General features: G+C 47.5%; 1 protein-coding gene across 1 annotated transcript in view; it reads left to right on the top strand.

Annotated features, from left to right (window-relative positions):
- The first annotated feature begins 3,797 nt into the window (after positions 1-3,797).
- Positions 3,798-26,732, top strand: part of GABRA5 (gamma-aminobutyric acid type A receptor subunit alpha5) — a 54,972-nt gene continuing 32,037 nt past the window's right edge. The window contains exons 1-5 of the mRNA XM_058665373.1: positions 3,798-3,933; positions 4,284-4,452; positions 15,735-15,856; positions 17,873-17,940; positions 18,036-18,256. Coding sequence (XP_058521356.1) covers positions 4,367-4,452; positions 15,735-15,856; positions 17,873-17,940; positions 18,036-18,256 — 497 coding nt within the window. The 5' untranslated portion in view covers positions 3,798-3,933; positions 4,284-4,366. The remainder of the gene's footprint in view (positions 3,934-4,283; positions 4,453-15,734; positions 15,857-17,872; positions 17,941-18,035; positions 18,257-26,732) is intronic.

The raw sequence follows: 26,732 nt of genomic DNA, 5'->3' as shown, positions 1-26,732 counted from the left end.
TTAACTGCAGCCACACTGTTGTACATTATATCTTCAGAGATGGTTTATCCTGCTTAATTGAAACCACGTATGCATCCCTGAGCCAGCATCTCCTCCTCTCTCATTGTTACAAGTCCCTGGTTGTTACCACTTGCAACAACCATGTGATCCAGCAATCTCCCTGTGGGGTTTTCCATCCCAAGGAAATAAAATCATTGCGTGGAAGACATCTTTGCACCTCCATGTTCAATGCAGAATTTTTTTTTTTTACAATAGTCAAGATATAGAAACAATCAAAATACCTGCTGTGAAGAGGAATAAAGAAAATGTGTTCCATACAATGGATTGAGGTGGAACATTTCTGAGCCTTAATCCTTCACTTGTGACAACATGAATGAACCTCGAGGATACTACACCAAGTGAAAAAATGAGAGTTAGAAAGGTAGGTACATAATCTCGGGGAGTCGATGAACACCTCTGCTGTGCCCTGTCACAGGAGCACTGCCGTCCTGCTCAGCCTCCAGTCCAGACACAGAGTGGATGTGTTGTGTCTAGTGAGCTGCAGTCGGCTCTTTCCTGCTAAGTTCCACCCATTGCCTGGCTTCCCCAGGCTCTCACACTGAAAATGAAGTTATCAAGACTGGGTGAAACTGAGGTTAGGTGGAACTGGGATGCCCTCTACTGATTACCAGGATTATAACAACTTCATTTCACTCCACGACAACAACAACAAAATCTGGTAGGACAAATGCAAACTCAATTGGTGAACACGAGTACTCAGGACAAACTCTGAATTGCCTATAGAAACAAAAAATACTAAAGTGGTAAAAAGTATTTTTTCAGCAATGTGTCCAGGACCATCTCCACAAGTAGCCAGGGAATCCAACACAAGACACCCTTACACACGTTACAGGTGACGGAGTAAGGAGGAGAGATGGCTCCCCATTGCGTCACAGGCAGCGCAAAGTACTTACGCAACAAGCGCAAGTGCAGTGGAGAATGAATCTTGAGCTATTTCTTATTCTTTTGGTAATGTATTGACATAAAACTGACAGAAAAATCTACAAAACCACAGGCATTCTAGGCATAACCCTCCAAATGCATCCTTCCACTGAAGTCGATATATTCACTTATTAATAATATCCCAACTTGTCCATTGTAGAATTAGCAATTTCGTCCAAAGTATTCTTTTAGATTTATGCTTCACAAAGGAGGAACCACTAGGCTCCTCGTCATTTAATGTAATGTTGTTGCTAAAAGTGTATCCAGGATAATACTTAGCACTGGCTTTCACATTCTTATATATTTATGTCCTGTTCCTGGAATATATCTGTAACACCTCACGTTCCGGTAATGTCTGGATTTGGGGACCCGCAAAAGCACCAGCAGTTGGCTTAGACTTGGAAAACCTTACAAGAGACCTCGCTGGAAAGCCGAGGGGCCTCAGCTACGGAAAGAATGGAAGACGTGTTCTGAAGGAGTTAGAGTCCACTTTATCTCACTGCAATAACAACAGCAATGCAACCAGTTTCACCTGCGGGCAGAACAATAACGTAAACCTGAACGTAATCCAGGAGGCTTTACCTGAGGTTCTCACAGCAAGCCGCTGAGGAGGTGAGTTGCTTTTGCAGGCGTTCTGCAGGTGTTGTTCGGAGCAGGGAGGGGTGGTCCTAGGTGCATCCTCACGGCACCATCACCTCTGAGACAGACACCAGCACCACCCCCACGAACAGCACCCATCGAGAGGGACTACCGAGGCCCCAGCCTCTCCACTTGACCTCCAGTCACTGGGCCCCAGGGCATGGAGGCAGCAGCCTTGGCTTCAGGCCTGGGGTCCAACAATGGAACCTCAAGCAGCTTAAGGAGGCGCAGAGTTTCATTCGCAGCTACTATGTTTTAGTGGCGGTTTTCCGGCGAGGGACCCTTAAGGACGCTCAGGAGCCGGCATTTTTCTGAGGAAAATGCGGAGTGGGAGGGGGAGAGGAGGGGAACAGGGCAGCCTTGGGCTCCGTCGACCCTACACGGGGAAAGCTCTGGAAAGCAAGGGTCTCAAGCTCTCGAGTGACACCCATTCTCACCTTGGCTTAAAAAAGCCTGAGGTCGGGGTGGGGAAGGCATCAGCTAAGCTCCAAGAAACTTCAGCTGCAATGTGGCCTGTCCCGACTAGGCCAAGCGGCCGGCAGCCCTCCCCCTCTGCTCGGCCGGGCCTAGGGCGCGTTTGGTGAGAGTCTGGCGGCCTCTACCGGAGCGCCTCTGCAGAGGGACGCTCCGCACACCCGGAGACGACATGTGGCGCTCTGGAGAGGTGAGAGCGAGCGAGAGTGCGCCGGGGGCGCCGGGGGGATCCGCAGCCGGGCAGCTAGCGGCCTCGGGCGCGGCGCGGAAGCGAGCTGAGCCGCAGGGCAGCGGCGGGAGCGCGGGGCTCCCGGTCAGCTCGGACCGGGAGCACTGGGCAAGTTCGCGCTGGCAGCATGGGGCGGTGACGCCGCACTGGCCTTCCGCGCCTGCCAGTCGAGCGAGAGCAGGCGGAGAAGGAGAGGATGCACCCTCGCCGACGGCTCGCCTCCCAGGGCCGGCGCGCAGGGTAAGCCCCGGGCGCGCCGGACCCGGGCAGTGGGGTAAGAAGACGCAGGCGGGAGTGCCAGGACGGGCGGCTTCGGATCGGCCCACACCCCTCCCCTCGGGGCTGCGTGGCCGGGGAGGAGAGGTGGGTAGCAGGCGGGGCGCCACGGGCAGCTCCGAGAGCAAACTTTCCCCCGGCGACTGCGGGGTCGAAGACGGGGCTAGGGAGGGCAGGGATTGTCCTGGGAGGCACAGCCCCACTGGACCTGGCAGCAGGCGCAGCGCCTACGGGCCCGCCCCTAGGATTCGGATGCTGGGGGACGCCCCCAACCGCCGTCGCAGGAGCTAAATCGCCCACCTGGAAGGTTCCTGTTAATCCGGGGTTCCAAGGCTCACGGGGTCCTAGGGCTGCTCGCTGGGTGGGCGCGGGCCCCGCGGGGGTGTTGCACGGACTGCTTGAGGCAAGGGGGGGACAAGGAGCCACCGCCGCACCTCGCGCTGCTAGCCGAGGAGGAAGGCGCTGCCCGGCTGAGCGCTTAACTGCACCGGGGCAGGTGCTGGGGAGGTCTGAGAGGGTCCGTAGCGTGTCGGGGTGGGCCCGGGAGCGGGAGATGCCAGGCGAGCTGCTGCGGACCGGGCGCGTGGGGGCCGCGGGTGCTGGGGCGGCCGAGATGCGGCTCCGCAGTGCCGCTTCCGCGCCCACCTGCTCCGGCGCACCGGCCCTGGCAAGCCTGCGAGTCCAGAGACCGCGGGAACCTAGTCTCTCCTTGAGGGTCGAATGGTTTGGGGCAGAGGGCTAGGAAGAGGCGGTGCTCGTGTTTCCCCGCATACAGCGCCGCGTGCTCGCCGCCTGGACTCTAGTCCGGGTCGGGCGACGAGCCCCAGGACCCTTCGCGGCGACCACCGCCTGGCATCCTGCCCTTCTTGGCAGGAGTACCAGAGGGAGGGCCTTTGTTTTTAAGTACCTGTTGTGTGTTTCCCGATCCTGGAGTTTGCCGGGGTCTCCTAGGGGAAAATGCTCCTTTTTGCACGTTCGGTGTGTCGAATACCACGAGAACCTATTTGCATTATGCGCATATGGGGAAATATGTGCCTTTTGCTCGAGGTTAGTTGCTGAGCTCAGGAATGGTGCCTGCCTGGATTGTAAGTGCATTCGTTAGGGCCCAGCACAGAACTGAGACACCTCCTCAAACGCAGGGATTGTTCAGTTGTTTCCTGACGGGAGCTGGATGCCCACAGAGTGGCAGGTCGTTTTTAGTTCTGTCATCACGATCCTGTAGAAGACTTGTTTCTTAATTGTACCTTTCTCTCCCTCTTTCCACCTACTTCCAGCATCTTGCAGAACAAAGAGTAGCTTGCTGACTTTGAACTCGTGGCACATATTTCAGAAAGGTAAATTTATTCCACTTGTGGATTTGAAGGATACGAAATACAGCTGCTGAGATAATTTGAAGCATTTGTTTTAATCGTCTTAATGGGTCATTTGGTGGCATGCTAGGAAGAGTACTGGAGGCCTCCGAAAATTAGAATAATTCTGCACTAGGATGTGAACTTGAAAATTAAGCCCACTGCAACTTCTTTGAACAGCTTCACAGTGAAGGTCACAGAAAACACATGCTGTGACCAGTGTCTGGGAAAGAGCCAGGTTTCTTGTCTTTGTAAAGCGCTGCCCAGTAGTGGGAGTTGGTTCCCCTTTAGTGACCCAGATTTGTGGATAATCGCATGCTTTTTCTCCTTTTCAGCTGCGAGATCCGGTTGGAGAAACAGAGAATTAATTCTTCCTGCTTCAGCTAATCATCTACTTCGACTATTATTCTTATTGGGAATGGACAATGGAATGTTCTCTAGCTTTATCATGATCAAAAACCTCCTTCTTTTTTGTATCTCCATGAACTTATCCAGTCACTTGGGGTAAGTTATCTATGCTTTGATTTTATCAGTACAGGGCACAGGTGCCTTTCAACGGAGTAGGTCAATGTAGCAAAGCCTCACCTGCTGACTTGGCAGGCTGTGCCCTTTAGTTGGCTGTCAGTAAATGGTCCTTGCCCTAATCCATGTTTTCTTCCTTAGCGTGATGATTTCTGGTGTGGTGTGTCTGAAGTGAGTCACAAAGAGGCAGGTTACATTTTTCTGAAATGGAATCCAAAGATGGTTTCATTTGAGCTGTGTCTCCTCCTACTCGGGTTAAAGCAAGATTCACAAGTTCATGAGCATAAAGGACAGTCACTGCTTGTTAGACAAGTCAGTGTACCACATTTTGACTGTCCTCTTTTGTTTCATTATGCAATTGAATTGTCTTGGAGCCCAACCCTGAGCTACGTGGTGTTGAAAAGTATCCAGAACAGTTCTGGCCTGAGCCAACAGCCTGGAACTCTGACCATCTAAAAACACGTGCAAAGATCTTGAACTGCCTGGTGTGAAGGCAGTCCCGAGGTTCAGTGTTACCATCTCCAATAGCCGCTTTTACCCTGGCCTAGGGTATTGTGTACCCATTCTAACCTCTTGCCAATAGACTAGGGATAATCAACATTACAGATGAATGTTCTTATGAGGTGGATAGTTCTGCTCCCCTTGTCCCCGCCTCTGCCCTACAATTGCTTGAATTAACCAAGATGATCACAACTTTAAGTTAATGGAGTCTGATCATGACATTCAACTCGGGACAAAAGTCTCCTGGGTCCCAGAGGTAGCCCAGAGCCCTCTCCTTGTATGTCATCCAGGGATTGGAAATATACAGCTGCCCTACCACAGTCTGCCAAGATCACTTCTGTCTGCAAGGAGTCTTCTGGGGCTAGGACAGTTTCTGTACATTCTCTGGACAGTTCCTGCTCTCCTGGCCCTCCCAGATCCAAGCAAAGAGAGACGAGGAGAGAGGGAGACAGATCAAGGAACCTTGAGACATTCCCATGTGCTGTAGCCATCTCTGGCAGCCCTGACTGACATTGTTGTCCAGGTCAATGCAGGCACAGTCCTGAGCCCCCAGATGGGGTCCTGCTGAGTAGAGTTGAACTTAGGAGCATGCCCAGTTCTTCCCAACACATGCCAAACATGCCTGCACACTCCAGCCAGAATAGTGGGAACATACAAATGCCACAGTCCTGTGAGCCACCCTGAGTCCTGAGCAGATTGTTGAATGTTCTTCTTGCTTCACGTGAATAACTCTTCTTCCAGACCGTTGCTCTGTCTTATCTATCAAATGGAAGTTTTCCTTGCAAGTTTTCTCCAGATATGCAATCCTTTGAACCCTGACACTCGTAGTGTGCTCTGAGTGGAAAGTGTGTCTATGTTTGAGAGCGCACAGAATGTTCCTATTTGCAAGGAGACGCATTACAGTTTTGGTAATAGATTCATTAAGTAGGTTGGAGGTGAGGAATATGCTGGGATTGAGAATACATATTGGTTCATAATATTTTGGTCAAAGTATCGCAATTACATCGAATGGTCACAGTCTCTGATCACTGCAGGTCTGAAATAGGAGGTAGTGAGAGCAAGGATTTTAACCATGGGAAGCCAAGACACTGTATTTCTTGTCTAATTTTGTAGCTCTGAGGCCATCTTCAAAATAGAGTGGTAACTGTTAGTTTCTGGATGCTAATAGTGTGTGATAGAATTACCCTTAATCTTCCTAGAAAATGGACTGCTGAATTTTTCAACCTTTTAGATGTAAGATTGTTATCCATCATAAAATAGTATCTATCAACTGTGGCTATTCTGTGAGATACAATAAAATATACTGTACATAAAGCAAAATATCCCTAAATCCACCATATAGAGACAAGTTTGTTTGTCATCATGGTGGACTAACTTCACTCCTTTCCATGCATATTTTTAAGTAGTTAGGATCATTCTGGGCACTCCATTTTGTCCTGTGCTTTGTTATATCTAAGACTTTGCTATTACAAACCTTTTAAAATGTGTGATTTCAGCATGGATGAATATTATTGCAATGCACAAACCCCTGGCTTTTAGCTACTGTCTGAATTTGGGGTGTGTACAATGTTTCTGGTTTTGCTGTTGTGAATTTTCTGGTTACAAGCATATTTAGCTTGCAACTTTTTTAAGCAATCCACGTAATTTCTATTGGAAAATATTCCCATAAGTGGAATTTTACGTAAAATCTTGTGGGTGCTTTTAACTGTTGATTCGCGTGTTGAACTGCTTTCAGTAATACAGGGAGATGTGTAGCAAAAGTGTAAGCTGAGTTTCGCACAGTCTATCCAGCAGGGCATCTTTTTAAACAGCCACGAAACACATGAAAGACAGCAGTCCCAATTCATCTCTCTTATACGTCATTTCTCTCACTCACATGTTATCTAAGTGTGCTAAAGACTAATTTGTCAGATGCCAAAGAACGTTTCATACCATTGACTTGGCTGTGGATCTTTGGCAAGATGATAGCAACCACAGTGCAGAACCTACCCTTTTGTGTGTTCTCAGCTCATCCCAAGAGCAGCCCTGTAAATTCAACCTCTGTAGCCGCATCTTCCAGTTAGAAAGTTTTCAAAACCACTACCTGCTGGCACTCCTTGCTGCGCAGTCTTCCTGTCTGTTTCTGTCTGCCATGTGAGTCCTGAGCCCCCTCACTTGACCACGTTTTCTGTGCTGTGTAGTTTGCAGTCAAAGCTATCAAGGGAGAATGGGTGAAATATTCTGAAAACTGTTCTTTGCTTCAAGTTGGGAGAGTTTTCTGTATTCTGAGATTAGAGCAAGAAAGTAGTTTGAGTCAGCTCTGTTTTGACCCAAAAGAATTTATCTGATTATTACAAACAAAAAGGGGAAACACAAAGACCCTTAATCTGCATGTGACTCCGGGACAAGACCAGTGCTGAGGCTTAGAGACACATGCAAGAAGCCACACCTGCTCTGGGTAAGGAGACCTATAGGAAATCTGACAAGGGAGAAGAAAGACTAAGAATGAGGTGGGGGGGGGGTTGTTTGCTTGTTTGTTTAGCAATGTGTAGATTTTGAAGTGAAAATGTGTGGAATTGTGATAAATCTGTTTTGCATCACAAAATAATTAGCATGAAATTGTTCTAACAATATGTAATTATTATGGCTTCCCCAAGTTCTATTCTAGATGTGATTAGCATTGCAGGCAGCTCATTTTTAATACTCTTGATAATTCTTCTATTGCTTTTAAATTATAGAACAGAGTGTAAATGAAGTACACGACAGGACAGAGGCTGTATCTGCCAGACAGCCTTCCACTGTGTCATGGTCGCACCCTGGAATTATTTGAAGCATTATGAGTACTTTAATGAGACCAGTATGTATGGGGAAACTAACACAAAAATAAAAGTTAGAAGGACTGTAATGTCAAGACACATAATCTTAAGTCTAAATTGAAGTTAATGTAGTATCATTAGAAAAATTGTACTCTATCATAATTGATAGACCAGTGATAATTAGAAAGTTGATTGTCATACTGAGCATATATTAGTGCTTTATCTATTGAAAGAGAAAAAATGTCTTGGAATTTGATTATGTGAGACTTGCTTTAACATAGACTTTGGGACACAATGCTTTGTCATCAGAGAATGACATTTTGGCTGTTAGGGTGGTTGGCTTTGCTCTCTGCCCCTGGATTCTCCGTCCAACTTCTTCTAACGCAGACATAGGCGGAAGTGATGGTGGTGTAGTGATGAGTGGTGGTTCCAGCCACCAATATGTGAGATCTGAACGAAGCTTCTGACTCCTAGCTTCACTCTTGACCCAGCCATAGTTATTGGGGGTGTTTGGAGAGAACGCTAGTAGATGAAGCTTTCCCACTCCCCTCTCTCTCTCAATTACATTGTAACCATTTAAAAATATACTTGGCTATTCAAAGCAGGTGCCTGTAGGAACAAGTACAGTTACTCTTTGGGTGAGTGAGTATGCCCACCTGGGCCTCTGGATTCATGATGGGCCTTTTTAAATACTGGCTCAAGGACAGTTCGCATCCTTTCACTAGAGCAGGTCTATTCTTTCTGAATCATGCAGACACTCACCATGGCTTTTTCAATGGAAAATCCTTTCTTGTGAATCTGCAGATGACAAACTCATCCTGCTCTGTAGCTGCAGGTTCACAGGGCTCAGGATAAACAGTCATGGCAACAATTATGAGAATATGCAAAAGCACCACTGGTGCAGTTAGCAGCACATGAACAGTAGTTCTTACAGTAAGTCTTCCGGGGCGGTCAGAAAGGCAGCACTGCACAGCACACGTGTAGCTGACTAACACGGGCTACAGAGCAATGTCCAGCAGTTTCGTAAAATGTTGCCAAGGAAATGCTTCCCTGTGTGGATTATGTGCTCTGTAACAGGAGCTCTTAGCATGTTCATCATGCCAGCAGGCAGCCAGCAAAGCTTAGTAGGACAATCAGCAAGTGCAGCTCTCTGCTCACAGTGGCTGGCAATCAGATGAGTCACTGGCTCTGTTCATGGGAGAAAGAGAATGTGGGCTTTCAGATTTTTACAAAAGTTCAATTGTGTAAGATACATATTTTGATTGGTATATAATATCAAAGAAAACTAAGAAAAACTGAAAGCAAGAGGGGCCATTAGTACAACTCTGGTGGTCAGAATCAGCATTATCAGCATGAATATCCTGTCTTTCTTTAATTTCCATCTTTCAAAATCCTGCCTCTGTAGAGAGACCAAGCGTTAGAACTGAGAAATGTTTATGGGCTTCACCATCAGGAAGAGGCAGAACAAGAGTCCACCCATGGGTTGTTGGACGGTACTAACATTCTCCACTGTAAAGCCCATTCCAGAATGTTCTAACATTTATGACTCCATGCAAAGGTAACTCGGAAGGAGAAAATATCCTCACCTGGAACTCAGACAAAACCATTGCAAAAATAGTGAGTTTATTGCAGCCCAAATAAAACTCAACGCAAATGGAGATTTTTGAAATACGAAAGCATCACATACCAGGAAAAATAACATGTGTTGAAAAATAAACCTTAGCAGTCCATTGGAAACCTATTTCATCTGTATTTATTGAACAATTTATTTTAACTTTAAATGACACAAGTTAATTTTTAGTTTCAGTGGAAAAAAAGAAAAGATGACTAGACCATTGCTGTACAGTCTTCTTGTTCCCTATTTCAGGATTCCTGGGAGATATTTCCGATGGCATTGTTAACTTTGACAGAGGATAGTCTAACTGCCAGGCTGTGATCTTTATTGCTGCACACACTCCATGACATCAGAAGTTACTTAACCTGACTGTGTAATTCAGTTTTAAGTCTCAAAATGGGAATGATAGAGGAATCTATGACACAGGGCTGATATGAAGGATCCATTGTTGAATCCATGCTAAATGCTTAAGCTATGAGGAAATATTATGAAGATGGGCGTGGGAAATATTTTGAAATGCTCAGCATCCTTCTGGGTGTTGCAACCAGCAGACCTCTAAAGTTTGCTAGTTCCACAGGGTGAGCCTAGTTCCAGAGGAGACATGCAGGCAGGGTAGGGGAACCGCAGGAGCGCTGCAGCAGGGACATGCTGGCTGTGTTAGAAGTACGGAGGGAGGCAGTGTGAGAAAGGGGGAAATCAGTAGGTTTTGATCGGAGAGGAGGAGGCAGTGCTAAGATCAAACTGCCAAGGAACTTACGCACCACACTGGGCAGCATCAGGAAGAGAAGCCAGCTTTATTTTGAATGCCAAAGGGGATCGAAACATGAATCAATTTAAATGTGTCAGTGATATGACTTAAAGCTCAGTCTAGCTGCTGAGTAAACAGCAAGCATGAAATCTGAGAGTGAGAAGAGAATAGGGGAAGAAGTAATGGTGGTAGTTAGAAAGTCGTTTTAATAACATTAGAGGTAGGACTATTTGGCCAGTGTGATTTGCTGATGAATGAAAGGAAGACTAGAAAGTCATTTCCCCTGGCCTGATGTTGTGATGTTGCTTATCATTCAGGTGATGAAAACAGTGGAAGACACTCCAGTGGAGTCATGGATATATTGAGCTCTATGAATTCTCTGTTAGAGATCTAAGTGGGCTGTTAGGTAGGACCTGGTAGGACTGGGCTTTTGAGGACAGAGAACAGCTGGGCTGGAAACACGGATGTGGGATTCTTCCAAGGGTGAGGAGTTGGATAAGATCAGTTAGAAATGAAGTGTAGAAAGAGCCCCTAGATGTGCCCTGGGACATTCTGTTGTTCAAAGAATAACAAGATAAGGATGGGGTGAACAGAGAAACACCAAGAGGCAAGCAAAGAGGATGAAATGCTCTGTCAGTGGAGAAGACACCATAGGAAGAGGCAAACGGGACTGAGAGCTGCACGAAGATGAGCACAGACACTTGTTCTTTGAGTTTGTCAAGGCAGCATTTACCCCTGGCCTCCAGAATCTCCTTGGGATACAGGAGCACAGTAGTAATGACTGGGAGAAAAGGGAGTAGCAGCAGCGAGTACTCTTATAGACAAGCCTTCTGAAGAGGCTAGCTGAGGAGGAACAGGGCCTAATTCAATAACTGCAGGAGACGATGAAGCACGTGAGACTTTTTAAGACCAGTGTTATTGCAGCAGATGGTGCTTGTTGACAGAAAAGGCTGGCATGGTACATGCACAGCATCACCGGTGTAGCTGAGGAGAGGACAGGGCTGACTGAGGGGATGGGCTGGAAGGGATGACACGTGCGAGAACTGTGGGGGCATGGGACTTTACATGTAGCTTTACAGTAGGATTCTGTATTGACCAACAGTGTTAAGGATAAAAGTGGAGGCATATGAGCAAGGATGGATTTGGTCACAATTTAAAGAGCTGAGGGGAAGAGCCAGAAGGGTCTTTTTTTTTTTTAAGATTTATTTATTTTTACTGGAAAGTCAGATATACAGAGAGGAGGAGAGAGAGAGGAAGTTCTTCCGTCCATTGATTCACTCCACAAGGGGCCACAACAGCTGGAGCTGAGCCAGTCCATAGCCAGGAGCCCAGAGCTTCTTCCAGGTCTCTCATGTGGGTGCAGCATCCCAAGGCTTTGGGCCATCATCTACTGCTTTCCCAAGCCACAAGCCAGGGAGCTGGATGGGAAGTGGGGCTGCCAGGATTAGAACTGGCGCCCATATGGGATCCCAGCATATGCAAGGCGAGGACTTTAGCTGCTAGGTCATGCCACCGGGCCCTAGAAGGGTCTATAATGAGAGTCCCAATGGAAGGGGAAGCTCTGAGAGTTCCGAAATAATATTTCACAACACAAATCTTTAGGCCCATACAATGTATATTGATATAAGAAGGGAGGAAAACTCACTTAGAAACTTGGAAGACCACGCATGTTGTGGAATGCATATTTGAGGAAAACATCTCAGAATAGGACCATTTAGAAGTAATTATGTAATGAACTCAAAGGAGCAAAGTGAAGAGAGTTTTCTCAGAATTAACTACTGGGGAAGGAATGTCACTTTGTAGAGAACATTGCAGCTTAAAGTCAATGTGGTACAATTCATACTAAAACATGCCCGCAGTTGCCATTACCCATCCTGTTTATGTACATCAGAAATCATTGTCAATACAATCAGAAATAACATCGGGAAGAAATACATCACACACTCTTCCCTTTGCTAGCAAGACTTGTAGCACAGCAACACTCAAAAGATATTTCTTCTCTAAACAATGACCTAGGCTCATTAAAAAAACCAAAATACGGAAATACCATCTGGAAACATTTGTTAGGATGGAGTTTCTTTAAAGATGGAATCTATGACATTAGAGATTTTAATCCTAATCAGTAGGTAGATAAACTTATTTGGGATTAAAATCCCTTAAACTTTGTCAAAGAGAAGGAGACTTTCTTGTCTTACTGAAAATACAACTCCTTGCTTATTCCTTCTTTTAGAGTGTTTTATCCCATGCCAGCCACAGGGCACTTGTTCCAGGAACCTCAGTGATGTCAAAATCCTTAGACAGAGAAGTCCCTTACATAAAATGGCATAATATATGCATTATAAACCATGCATTCCCCCTGTGCATTTTTAATTCACCTCAAGATTACTTACAATACCTAATACAATGTAAATACTCTGCTATGCAAAATCTGTACCCATGTGGCTCAAAAATCCTGAGAGTTTGGTTTGTACTGAATGTGTACAGACTATTTCCCTTATCATTAGTCCCCAAATGATACCCACCATTTATGTAGTATTTGATTATATATATTATGCACCGTAGGTCACCGAGGGTGAATTAAAGTATACATGAGTGTGCACAGAGGTTATCAGAAAACACTATCCAGGGACTATAGCATCTTTGGATTTAAGGCTCTGGGGATTTCTGGAATTAATCCTTTGTGAATTAGAGGAGTGACTACGTTTTCTTTATTATCCCTTCTCTGGAAGATAAATAATCTGAAAATGTTGAACTGATGACCTAGAGCATGAGTGATGTATTTTTTGTGGAGAATATACTTTAAAGAAAATGGCTGATACTTTGAGAAAACCTATTGACTTAACCATCTACTAAAACTGAAGGGTAACTCGCCAGAGCCCTTCAGGTATTTCTGTTACGTCTAAGGCTACTGTCAGTCTGATTGAATCTAGTCTCTGCTCGTAAGAATCTACTCCGCAAGGAGCAGAGCCTTTGATTCGTCATTGAGAGCAGCACACCCACAGCAGACCGAAGGGAGAGCAGAGATCTTATGTTCACCAGGGACAGAAACAGCTGAACCAGGATGGCAGTGAGCCCTAGCTTGCCCTCTGAGCCTGAAGACGGGGACCGTTGAGTGAGATAAGGGTGTCTTGTGTTCCCACCTGGAAGTCTTGCAACTCACACTGTACACATCATTGCTCAGGAAGGTATAACCCAGTATTCCAGTGTTATTTTTTGTTTCAAATGCTGTCAGTGGAACCAAGCAAGCTGAAGCTGTTCTTTATCTTAGAAACAGTCCTGTAAGCCTGCACAGTTTGGCAGACGCACGAGCATGTACTCCAGTCACGGCGAACTTCTCCTAGAGGAAGCCACCGTGCCAGCAGCTGAGCGAGTGCACATTTGTATTCTGTGATAACGCAAAGATCTTGTTCTCCGGAGTGTTGAAAATGGTGTGTTCCGTTATCGTGTCCCACGGGACGGTCCCATTTCTCAGGATGATGTATTGACTTTTGAGGGCTTCCCAGTTGTTCATGAGAATAACCCTGCTCTTACTCCAAGAGACATGTTCGGAGATTGTTTAGGGTCTGTTTGCTACCTGATAGTGCCTACCTGCAAAGAAAATGCTGCAAGTCCCCAGCCATGGTCTGTGTTACACAAAGACCCAAAGGCACATGTAGAGGATAGTTATGACAGGGTGGGGCACATATTAAAATTCCTCCAAGAAAAGTGTAATTATGTGTACATGTATGTAAGCACTTCCACTTGTTCTCTTTAGCCAAGAGGTGGAAGCTGAGCTCTGGAATTCTTCAGTATTGTATCCAATCCATTGCTGTCAAAGTGTATAGGGTATTTGTAAGGTGGGGTTCAGAATCAAGTGGGCTGGTGTTTTCTTGAAATGGAGGGAGAAGCATGCCTATGTTTCTACCGGCAGGAGTAGCCAGAGCACAATGCGGTCACAGCAGCATCGCTGTCACTGCAGTCTACAAAATTACCAACAATGTACACAAATCTGTCGGCTCAAGCCAGGGTTTCCCAGAGCCAGGGTGATCCAACAACATTTCCCAAGTGGATAATGGAATGGTCTAGAGAAAATTATCATGAAATACTGAATGATGCATTTTGACAAGTATGTATGCTATCATCTCAATTTGTAAGTCAAAGAGACAGAGAGGACCTTTCAAGAAGTGAGCAGTTGGATACAGACTAAAATTGGGAACTCAACATGTGAAAAGTCAGCTGGGAGGCCAGGTTGGTGCGGTCAGTAGTTATACAACTGGGCAAGGAAAAAGTGTGACAACTTATACGAACCTAAAAGGAGACTTCAAGATGAGCCATCCTGATCTGAGCTATTCAAAGTTTGGGGTTTTAGTTTTCTGAAATTTGAAAGGGAAAATTTAATATTTTTAATGACTAAGTTCCTGGATAAAATCCTTATGTGTCTGTTGGTTTCATTCTCAGAGCACTGAGTTCTAGTTTGCTAGTCTTCAAATATGTGCATTTTCATGTTGATCTAAAAATTAGATCCAAAGAGCGTTATGCTTTCTCATATGGGAATAGCTTTATAGCTAGCAGAGAATTGATCTGCTTAGATGCAATCGATGGAAATGACGGATTTTTAAGAACTGAGTGGAGCTGGCGCACAGAAAGTCTGCCCTCACACTCCCTTCCTGGATGGTGGCTCTCTGCTCTGATCGCAGCGTTTCTATGAGAGAGCCAAGAGCTGCAGGAAAGTACCGAGCTTCATGCGCTCCCTCCCCAAGTGTCAAGCACACTAACGGCTAGGGAACCTAAACTCACTTTCTGCCTGCTGAGTTTAACATGGGTCTTTGAAGCCAAGCCAAATTTCCGGTCAAGTGCCCAGTCATCCCAAATGACTTGCTATTTACACTGTTGAAAGCAGCTGTAGAAACTGCAGTGCAGTCCATGATTTTCAGACAAGACATTATCTTCTAGTCTTGGGGAATTCCTTCCCCCACAAATAACTTGAGTTTGTCCAGATCCTTTCATTTGCTCCATTTCTGTGTACATCTGGAGTCCGGATAAACTCACTCTATTGAATAAACGAGGGATGTGCTGGTTTTTTTCCCCTGAAGTTTCAGTCCACTCTTCTTGGGCTTAATTATGAATATGACACGTTGGGTCACACAAAAAATGGCATCAACTGACCGTGCCAAATAGTACTGGTTCTTGCCATCAACTGACTGTGGCAAATAGTACTGGTTCTTGCCATCAACTGACTGTGGCAAATAGTGTTGGATCTCCAAGAGATGTCACAGGCCAAATTATTTCTGTTCTTACGCACTATAACCATGGTATATCATTTACAAGATGAACACTACCAATGCCTTGAAGAAGGCATTGGGCTTGCCAACCGTGTCTTTCATCTCGGGCTGAGTGTTTTCAGTAGCCCACTCCAAACCCATTGCCATTGCTAATGACCCATTCAAGCCAGTCTAGTCAAGAACTAAAATTCATCAGTCCGAACAATTGATGACAGCAGAGATCCTGTCTCAGATACTCTCCCTGCAACAGCCTCCACAGGATTTCCTGGTTTCTGTATCTTGAGGAGCATGTGTAAACAATAACAGAAGCTCTAACCTTTTCTCTTGTTTTTTCTCTTGGAAAGCTTTTCACAAATGCCAACTATTTCTGTGAAAGATGAGACTAATGACAATATCACGATATTTACGAGAATACTGGATGGGCTTTTGGATGGCTATGACAACAGACTGCGCCCTGGGCTAGGAGGTGAGTGTGGTTCCCGGGCTGTGGTTGGCAAGAACTCAGAAAGCTTTAAGCCTAGCTTCAAGCTCATGTTTGACGGGAGGTGAACAATTCCAGAAAGTGCTTGTCTACCAGGAGTTTCAGTTAATCCTTGCTCTGTTCTCATCAGAAATCCTGCATCCTCTGTTTATCATTTCCAGATGCAAGAAGCTAGGACGGGGTCCTAGGTCACAGGGGTCCTAGGTCCTAGGTCACAATGTCCCTGAAAACTTCCTTTTCAATATCCATTCTGGTTACCTTAGGATATTCTGAAAACTGATTCTCTCATGTTAAGAAACAGTGTAGGACCATCCTCAGACATACACGCAAAGCCCTCTCTTCAGTGCAATTTTTCTTCATATCTACACAGATTTCAAGCTTGATTTTTGGCTGTGATCATAGCCATAGTATTCACAGTGGTCTCCCCTTGTCCACAGATTATGCATTTCAACACTCCCACCAGATGTCTGAAACCAGGGATACCCCTGAATCCTATATGCACTATATTTTACCTATTAATCATACTGATGATGAAGTTTAATTTACAAATTAAACACAATAAGAGATCAAGAGCAATAACAGAATAGCTAAAACTTTACAGTACCAAAAGTGATTTGAAGTATGATTTTTTTTTATTTCTGGAATTTTCTATGCAATCGTTTCAAGCTGTAGTTCATTAAGCACACACTATGAGTGTTTAAAACCAGTGAAGGTGCAGCATCAGATACGTGGGGGAGGAAATGTGCTCTGACTCAATGAAAGCTGCCAAAAGAAGGTGATAATAGATTGGGTTTCCAAGGCGCAGCCAGCAAGGTGTTGTTTGGCACCGAGAAGGACTCTGCGGCTCCAGGGTGTGTGATGTTTACACGTGGTGCCTTTGAAGTTGCTTCATTAGGTCGAGAGACCCTCAGGAGAATATATTCTGAGATGTTTTACTCTGTTCTAGTCTTTCTAGTTTTAACAGATTCACTTACAGCACAAATTGCCATTGTATGCATCTCTGCTAAGAAAAATCCACACAGGCTCCTCCACAGCACCAAATTCAACCTTCTGAACTGGGTGCCCAGGCCTCCATGTACAGCAGAGGGACCCTTTGGGCACAGCCGGCGGGTAAACCCACCTAGCAGGCCACTGCCTCAGGCTTGCATGTGTTGCTGTATTCCCTGGTTTTCCCGCATCTCAGAGTAGGAAGATGAGCAGAGCCCACGACTCAGAAGGCCGTCTGCCAACAAACACAGGCTGCGTACAGGCACCTGTAGCAGGTGGAAAGGCTCACCGTGCAGTCAGCACCACACAGTGTGGTTCTGGGAACGAAAAGCCAGGGAAGAGCTTAACAGCTGTGCCAGCTGGGCTCTGAATGTGGCTCCTGCTCACCACACAGAGGGTGACAGATCCCCAGGGGTGACCCTCCCAGTATTAGCTACTTTTATCAACTTATAGATTTTCACCGATTCTAACTAGAACGGCAGTCGCCCCCCGCCCATGCCCCATTTTAGGAATGACTAACAAAGAGCCATCCCGGTGTCAAGGTGCAGTGCAGGTCCTGGCCCCTTCATGCTTTCCCCAGCGCCCCACAGCCCCCACACCTGTGCCTGCAGTTTTGATTGGAGAAGCCATGTTCATTGGGAGTATGGAGTTGGCAGGCGTGCTACTGGCATCGTTGTCTCAGGCTTGCAGAGGACAGAGCCCAGGTGTTGGCGCGTTGTCCAAGGTCCCTTGGTCAGCTCTCAGTCCCTGGCTACTCAGAACTCCTACCCTCCTGGCCAGAACCACGGGGAACTCCAAGGCACCTGTTTTTATTTTTCTTTCATGTTGCAATTTCTTTTGACATATGTAAGTCCCCTATGGGCACCAGACGTGCGTGTTATAAAAGCTCCCGAGTTGCAAATGACTGGTCATCGAGACCGGTGACCAGACCGAGAGCATAAATGTGTGCTGGCGGCGCGTGCGCAGTTGATGCACACTGAACAACCTGTGTGTGTGTGTGTGTGTCTGTTGCAGAGCGGATCACGCAGGTGAGGACCGACATCTACGTCACCAGCTTTGGCCCGGTGTCGGATACCGAAATGGTAAGGTGTGGGGCGGGATCTCCACGGAGGCTCCGGAATACGCACGGCCCTCAGGGCTTCCACCCGGACCTCACCGGCTTGCCGTCTCTCGTTAGGAATACACCATCGACGTGTTTTTCCGCCAAAGCTGGAAAGATGAAAGGCTTCGGTTTAAGGGGCCCATGCAGCGCCTCCCACTCAACAACCTCCTTGCCAGCAAAATCTGGACGCCAGACACGTTCTTCCACAACGGGAAGAAGTCCATTGCGCACAACATGACCACGCCCAACAAGCTGCTGCGGCTGGAGGACGACGGCACGCTGCTCTACACGATGCGGTGAGCGGGCGCGTGGCGTGCGGGGCCGGGCTGGGCGCGTGGGCGCGTGGGCGTGCGGGGCCGGGCCGGGCTGGGCACGCAGAGGTGGGCGCTGCAGCCTCAGGCTCCTGAGGACGTGGGTGAGCCGCATGGACCTTCTCCCCCTGGGCTGCTAAGAGGGCCATAGCCGTCCTCACACTTGCCCATCTGGGTCAAGCCCAAAGTCATCATTGAAACAGACACTCAGATTGTGTAAGAAGGGAAAAATTTATCTGCTACAAATTTTATTCAGGCATGAGAGAAGACTCTCTTTGAGTTCTGCGACTTTTTCGTTTTCCGGCTGCCTGGATTGCATTCCAGGGCGGAGGCCGGCGGTGTGGTCTTTACTCGATTGAAGCTGATCGGGAGCCATTCTTTTGTATTCTGATTTATTCATTGTCCTTGAGTAAATCAATAACTGACTGGACACTTTTAGAGCTTTTCCGAGCTTCGTGGTGGACCCAAATAGACTTAGAAAAATATTTTTTAAATGAAACACACATGTTTATGTGGGCATTCTGTAGTTGTTTATATAGGTGTCTCTGTCTTGATAGTTTTCCACAGTACACTTTATTCCGGAAGTGATCAGAGCAGACAATGTCCCTGGTAGTCCTGTGGGAGCCTGTGTTCGCCCACGTGTATACAGGGGAGCATTTCCACACGTTTACTAATGACCCGTTGAGGAGCTCTGCTCAGTGCACCTGTAGCACACACCTGGTTATTTACTTCTGTTCCTCACACTTGGCCTTTCCTTACATTAATATTCAACACAGTTGCAGACGTGGGTTTGTGGACGTGTTTCTGGGTTGGGAGTAACAGTGTCCTGGGCCAGTGGCTTTGCACTGCAAAGGGGCACAGAAAAGCAGAGAAGTGTGCACAGTGCTAGGCTGGGGACACAGTCCTTAGGATTCATTCCTATAGAAAGGGACAGCCCACGCCAGCGTCGGCCCGGGAGGCAGAGGGCAGGTGTGCAGACAGGGTCTCGGGTCCTGGGCGGTGCTGGGAGAGCCACACGGGGCGACGGTCAGTGACCGGAAGAGGTTATTGTGGTGTTCCTGTCTTCCCGTCAAGGAACGTAAGTGCCCCGTTGCCATCAGGTTGTTGGCCTTGTTCCGCATCCCAAGCAGTCTGCAGATGGTCCAAAGCCTGACAGGGGCTCCAGCAAGCACGCGCTTCCACTTCTGGAAGGTGTGTTATGTTCTCAAGCAGGAGGGAAACTAGGAGGAGTGGTTGGAGAGGGACTTCTCGTTAGTGCTTTGTACTGGGCCAGTTCCCACACTAGAGCTGTGCGACCGGATGACACTCTTAAGCATGAACACTCGGGCGTCAGGAGCCATGGTCACAAATGCTGCGGAGTCAGTGCAGGGTCACGCAGCCGAATTGGAGCGTGAGGCTGAGCCGGGCCCTTGTTGAATGCACCACGTTTGAGCAGCAGATGGAGGGTGCCCTTCGGATCAGCCCAGACGGAAGCCCCAAGGGTCAGAGCTACAAGTCTGCAGCCGCTAGGGTTGCTTATGCAGAGGGAGTCTGCCAAGGATTTGCCAAGTTGATCATGGATGTTCTTTTCCACTTAAAAGTGTTGCGAGCTTGAACGTCACAGGACGGTAGCTTTAGCAGTGTTACCTGTCATTTTAACAAGGCTGGTGGAACGCCACAGCACTGACTGGTGAGGATGAGAGGATGAGCCCCCATGCAGTGGGGACGCGTCTGCTCATGTCCCCACCCCGACAGAGGGCATTCTGGGGCCAGCCACGGTTTTTCTGTTCAACCCTGGACTGTTCCTGTCAAGCCTTTTGAAACAAACATCCTACTTTGATGCACTAATGAAGTCCCACATCGCGTTCATTTTAAGGAAGCTATTAGGAACACAGAGCAAGCTTCACACACGCAGAGATGTCTACTGTGATGTTCCTGGTAAGATCAAACACGGGCACAGCTAGAAAAATAATTGGTTCATTTTTCAAATGAGTCTGTACCTTTAACTCCCTCCCCAGGCTTGAGATGTAATTAAAAGGATGAAACATGGAAACACAGAACAAAATTCTAGCACTGGAGTTCATACACACCCTTTTATCCTACAGCTACAAGTGTTTGAAACCGGTTAGCCACCAGCTTCTAAAGTAACTCTGTGGAGGCGGTTATATATGCATGCAGTTTTTTTTTAATATAAAAAGCTCCACCTTTCTTCAAAGGGCCTTTCTTTAAGTACATTTTCAAACTTGCAACAGTTGAGGAAGATGCACTTGCTTCCTAAGTGTTTCAGAAGAAGCCAACTGGTACCATTTGCCCCCCGGGCTTATCCAGCCAAGAGTCTTAGGCACGAACAAGAAGGTAAAAGAAGAGCTTTTGACCTCTGACCCCAGTGGACCATCCTGTTTGGTGTCTGAGGGGGGGAGCGCCAGCTGCTCAGGGGCAGCCCGAAGAGAGCCACACACCTCCCATCCTTGCCTCCCTTTGAGGAGCCTCGTTGCCTTGCAGAAGCTCCTTGCCTCATGCTAGAGTTCTACTCCAGGAAACCCATCTCCAGTTGAAAACACTGAAGGCCAAACTGCACCAAAACACACCTGCCCATCCAACCCCGCTCTGCAGCCCTGCACATGGTAGAGACTGGGTTGCTTTCCCACGGGAATCACAGGACAGACAGGCGGGATGCTGAGCTCACGGCCAGGCTCCAGCACCCTGACAGAGGGCGGGACTGCATTTTATAGCGCAGGGAAAGCTCCCAGCTTCCAACTGCAGCTACAGTCTCTACTGAGCGAGTGTTGCCTTCACCGCATCCCGGAGTGGAACATTTGTAGGGAACGCCCACTGGAAGCCATCTGACAGAGCCCCACCTGGAGGCATGCTGGCAAGGTGGCCAGGTCACGTCTGAGAAAGCAGCCGCAGGTTCAGGCCTTGCTTGGCATGGCTGGAGAGCTGAGCTGGCTCTGACCACTGTGACTGAAGGTCTAGACAGCTGACTATCCTCCCGGTGGGCTGCCAGAGGAGTTTACATCTCAGGGTCAGTGTATCCACAGGTCCTCCATCCCTTCTGGAATAGGTGTGGCCGTGTGTCACAGGGAGCATGGCCAGTCTTACGGCCAAGTCCGCTTTGTACGTCAGTCGGTTGGGAGACAGGACCCGTCCTTCATCTCCCTTCTCCCTCTCCTTATGGAAGTGTAAAGGCTTTTGAGAGCCCGCAGTGAAGGCTGTCTGGGGATAGGCCCCGGTCTCTGGGCTCCTGGCACAAGAGAAGGTCCCCTCTCGACTCTGCCCTAGGGGACCACGGCAGGCGTGGAAGGAAGGACACACGGGAAGGCAGGCTCGACTAGCACCACATTGAGTGTGCCTGTCTCAGAAAACCTAGCGGTCGGTCCCCCGGGCTCCCTTCTCCCGAGCCTGTGTTCAAGAACGGCCGTGCCTTTCAGAAGGCTGGCACCTTTACCTCGGTGGGAGATGGAATACTCTGTAGTCACGCATCCAGCACCGCTCTTCCTGGATTCCTCTGTGCAACCTGTTCTCCCCTGGGCTGTTCCACCTCCAGTGCGGAGTGCTTTCCTGACTTGAAGTCACTACTTTCATTTGAAGAGGTCTGCTGGGCTTTGGAATAAGGCTGGCTTGAATCCTTGTCCTTTGAGTCCTTGGTCCTCATCCTCTGTTAATCTTTCAAATATTGCTTATCATGTTTTGTTTATTTTGGTTGCTGTTGCTTTTCTTCAAATGTACTCAACATAGTTTCTGAATCTGAGATCGTCATTTTGCAGTTAGGAATTGTGCATATTCCACTGTGGCCACGTGGGGGAAGCATAGTCACGTTTTTGTTCTGCCTCTGTTCTACCCTAATGTTATTTGCTAGACAGAAATGGTATATTATCCAAACTTGATTTGACATCACTATATTTGATATAACTTATACATACATGTATTAGCTTTTATTAGGCACTGTTGTGTGTATGCATATAGATATATATACAGCAATCCACTGCTTCCTTGATAACATGCATACATATATTGGCTGCATTTTTTAAAAAGTAGGTAAATCCTATAGTATCAGCAATCAAGTTAGATTACAAGGTTTTTTCTGAAAAAAGGAAAATTTCTAAGTATGGAATACAGTTCTGAGACCACAAAAATCATTAAAAACCATTTCTGATTCATCAGATGTTGCTCTGAAATTTCATAATACTGTCACATTCCATCATGGAAATGAGTCTGTATTTATCTAGTTTGTGTCAAAAAATGATGTTTCCTTTTTTTCTGTGATAATTAACATTGTGGTGCAAGACCATTAAAATGTCCTTTGTATGAATTCCAGGAACTAAGCAAAAGATAAGTCTTGATATGTATTTTCATTTTTTTTTCTATTAAACTGCACTGATTTCACTTTTCCCACAGTGAGAGTAGAGACTGCCTCTCTTCGTCTCTGACGTTTTCCACATGAAAGGAGACATCAGCTGATTTTGTTGAGTGAACTACAGTTAGCAACCAGCCCATATTTTTAATGCTCAACAGTCAGCACCTCGTGGTTGTTCCTTCCATTTGGCACGAATCCCCCGGGGCTCGCTGGAATGGCTCTTGTTCTCAGAGTTGTAGACTTGGAGCCGTCCTGCCCACGGAGCCCCCTGTCTGTGTCTGCGCCCACTGACCTCCCATTCCTCAGGCCCTGCAGGCCAAGATGGCTCCCTGCAGGTTCTGCCTCAGCTGGCCCTCCTGCGACCTTGAGTTGGTCAGTCTTTGATAGGTCCCGGGTGGGTTCCCAGCTAATATTCTCTGTTTCCCTTCCTGCTTGGCAAGGGACTGGGTGTTGATCTCGTTTTCCCATGCCATGCCATAAATGGGCAACTCTTGCTATCCGTTTCTGTGAGTTCCACATCTGTGAATTCAACCAGATTTGGATCTAAAAGGCCTGAAAAAAAATATTGCATCTGAATGGGGCATGTATGGTCATGTTTTGTCATTGTTCCCTGAAGAATATAACTTACGTGTTTACGCTGCGTTAAGTTCTCCATGTGGTGTAAGTTCTGCAGAGGTGATCGCCTACGGGGAGATGCGGTTAGGGCTCACGGGCATATCGTGTCGTTTTGTAGAAGGGACTTTGGCGTCGTGGAGTTGGGCATCTTTGGGGATCCTGATCAACCCCTGTGGATAGTCAGTCAGGGCCTGTTGAACTCCATATAATCCCAATGCCTGGTGCTCAGCGGAAACTGAGTGAGACCAAAACCAACAAGACCACCTCTTCCTGAATGAAGCTGTCTCAATCCTCAGGCCTTAGGTTGGGAGCTTTAGAAGGGAGATTCAAAGAATGTCTCTTTTATAAATCCACCCAGTGACTACATTTCCAATGGTTTTCTATTGCTTCTAGAAAAATTGTACCTGCAGAACATACGGACATTTTAATGCATCATCATTGTCTGTTTGGTTTGCACACAAAACCAGAATTGTTCTGAACCTGTTGGCAAGGTTCTTATTCCAGCCACTGCATCAGACATTTTAGGTGGCATATACTTTGGGTCACTAGGTGCACAACCTACCAAGTCCTCCTCATCCTTGGCAAATGGATCCTCTCCAAACGCCACTTTTGCTTATTTTTAGGGTCCTGGTCCCCCAAAAGCTTTGGGGCACTCTCAGCTCTAGAGAGATGAGCAGAGCTGTGCTCTTGGGCCAGCCCAAGTAGGGACTTAGTGGAAAGAGTGCCCCTCCATGCTCAGGACCGCAGCTTCTGCAGGCTTCTCAGGGGACTCCAGGACCTCACTATGGAGATGAGACGCTGGAAGCGGGAGGTGCAGTCTGAGTCCCAGGATTCCCACCTTCCAGAGAAAGTCCCATCTAAGTGGAAAGACCCACACAAGCCATCTGATCACCGATTAACAGCAATGCATGAGGCTTCTGAAATATAGAATCATTTAATCCATGTTAATATAAAGAATCGGGCACCACCACCATCCCTATTCACAGTTGAGGCAAATAAAGCAGGTGACAGTGAGTAAATCCATCCATGACACCCAGGTGTCCATACTGATTTTCACATGACGCCATGCTGTTTAGCCAACAGAGCTAAACGTAGTCTCCACTAGGTGGCGCCGTGCTTCCTTACATTTAAGAGAGTTTAGGAGGTGCAGCTGGAGAGCCCTGGCTGAATCCGCACCCACCTGAGCTCCCCAGAGCCAGCTGGAAGGGCTGCCAGACATCCCCTCCTCCCTTTGGGTGGAGAAAGGCGAGTAAACAGCCCTGCTAACTGCTCCAAGCATGAGGTCACTTGACGGTCAGGCTGAGCCCCTCCGAGCTTGCCTTTCTTCTGGAGGTATCCTGTAAGTACCAGCCAGTTACTTCAGGCACTAGAAAATTCATTAGAGTCCTGCTCTCACAAGAACGTGGCTTAGGCAGTGAGGATCTCTGTATTCGCCAAAAACATGTTTAGGCTAAGGAAGAGGGAGAAAGGATGGAAGGAGCCCTCTCCAGCGAACAAGCTTTATGAACAGCTTGAAATTTTGAGCTGATGGTTTCTGTCTTTTTTATCGTCTGTGCTGTCTGACACAGTAGCCACTGGCTGAATAAAATCAATCATTAATACATTTTTAAATAAAATTCTTGACTAGCAAAAATTGACAGATCAGTTCTCCAGGTGTGAGAGCCGCATGTCAAGTGCTCCCGGGTGGCTGGGAGCAGCGGCTCCCCTCCCAAAAAATGCAGGTGAGGGCAGTGAAGCCCCCTGCCAAGTCAGCAGCACCCCAGCCACGGAGGCTTCATGTAGTCCCATCTTTCCCCGCACCGACCTTGGCCATGGCTGCTTAACTACACACACCTTCTATGGACTCGTGTCTGCCTTGGCAGCACAAATAGGAAGGTGAAGGGGCCCCATCCGAGGACCCAGGCGCCTTGACTTCAGTGACATTTTAACATGCATGAAGGAAAATTAAAGTGTTTATGCTACAGTCTTTCAATGAAAGGGGTTTTCAGAAACATTTTAGAAGTATGACTGATCAAATATGCCATAAACATTTCAGCAGTCAGTGATACCTAATCTATATAGTTGACTTTGTCCATTTCGCTAATTTTTGAAATGATTTATTTTTATTTGAAAGTTAGATATACAGAGAGGAAGGGAGACAGAGAGGAGGATATTTCGTCCATTGATCCACTCCCCAAGCAGCTGCAATGGCCGGAGCTATGCTGATGCAAAGCCAGGAGCCAGGGGCCTCTTCCGAGTCTCCCACGCGGTTGCAGGGTCTCAAGGTTTTGGGCTATTCTCGACTGCTTTCCTGGGGAGAAGGAGCTGGATGGAATATGGCGCTGCCAGGATTAGAACCGGTGCCTAAATGGGATCCCGACGCATGCAAGGCGAGAACTTCAGCCACTAGACTACCGTGCCTGGCCCCATTTCACTAATTTAGGTTTGTTCTGCAGTGCTGTAGACAATATTAATAAGGTCAATAAATGCACACATTTAAAGGTAACCATAGGGGTGGTGATTGTCCGTTGGCATTAGAACAGGAAAGCAGGAATGTGGGGTGGAACTGTGGAAGAGGCCTTTGAGAAAGGCAGCTCGGAGTGAGTGATGTGGTGATTAGAATAGGCGCCCATAGGATCCGGCACTTGGACTGTTGCTGCGGCTTCCACAGAACGGAGGAGTGTGTCCCGAGCTCCCAGTTTTGAGGCAATAGACAAAGGCTGATGTGAGGAGCACAGGGCGTCCCAGGGCAAGGGGAACCTCCAAAGGGGTTGAAGGAGGGCTCTGCTGCCTCGTGAAAGACATATGTTTTGGGATCAGCTTTCCAAGAGGAACCTAGAGTTCTGGTGTGTTGTCACTTCCAGACAAGAGACAAAGGCTGAAACCATGGAAGGGGGTGGAAACAGGCCAGCCAGCAGAGGTTTGCAGACCCTGTGGATGGGCTTGGCACACGGGTGGATGGGAGATGCCCAGCGCGCCCGTGTCTGTTCTGCAGAGGCGATGGCTGGAAAGGCTGCAGTTCTAACGAATGCAGGAATGCACACACTCGCAGGGCGCCAGGCTTTCTTGAGAGGATCACACAAATACTGAATTTAGCTGTAAACCTCATTGCCCTCAGGAAGGCTGTGAGACAACCAGAGGTGGATCACCGACACTGCCAATGATCCCCTGAGATGATTTATACTTGATTCTTAGCCCAGGAGTGTGTGGTTAGACCCTACTAGGTGTGCTGACTGGCAGAGATGTAGCCCCAGGTAGCACGTGTTCCAGGCCCTGTCTGTGCCTACACCAAGCGGTGGCGGTTGGGAGCTGAGTACCCTGCATCCACTGTGCTCCACCACAAGGCACTCTGTGCTGCCCGGCGCAGACGAACAAGGGCTTCAGATACCTTCTGAGTTTCTGGTGGAAGACTGGGCTTGTAGAAAACTAGCACTGAGGAGGTCAGGGCTGGCGTAAGTGTTCACTATGAATGCCCCTGGTGTGTGCCTGGGGTTGGTGTTTGCATGATGCACGGATGTGAGCAGGTGCCGT

The sequence above is a fragment of the Ochotona princeps genome, chromosome 6, assembly GCF_030435755.1.
Source record: "Ochotona princeps isolate mOchPri1 chromosome 6, mOchPri1.hap1, whole genome shotgun sequence".
NCBI classification, from domain to species: Eukaryota; Metazoa; Chordata; class Mammalia; order Lagomorpha; family Ochotonidae; genus Ochotona; species Ochotona princeps.
The sequence above is the reverse complement of the archived record's forward strand: the minus strand, read 5'-3'. Positions and strand labels throughout refer to the sequence as shown.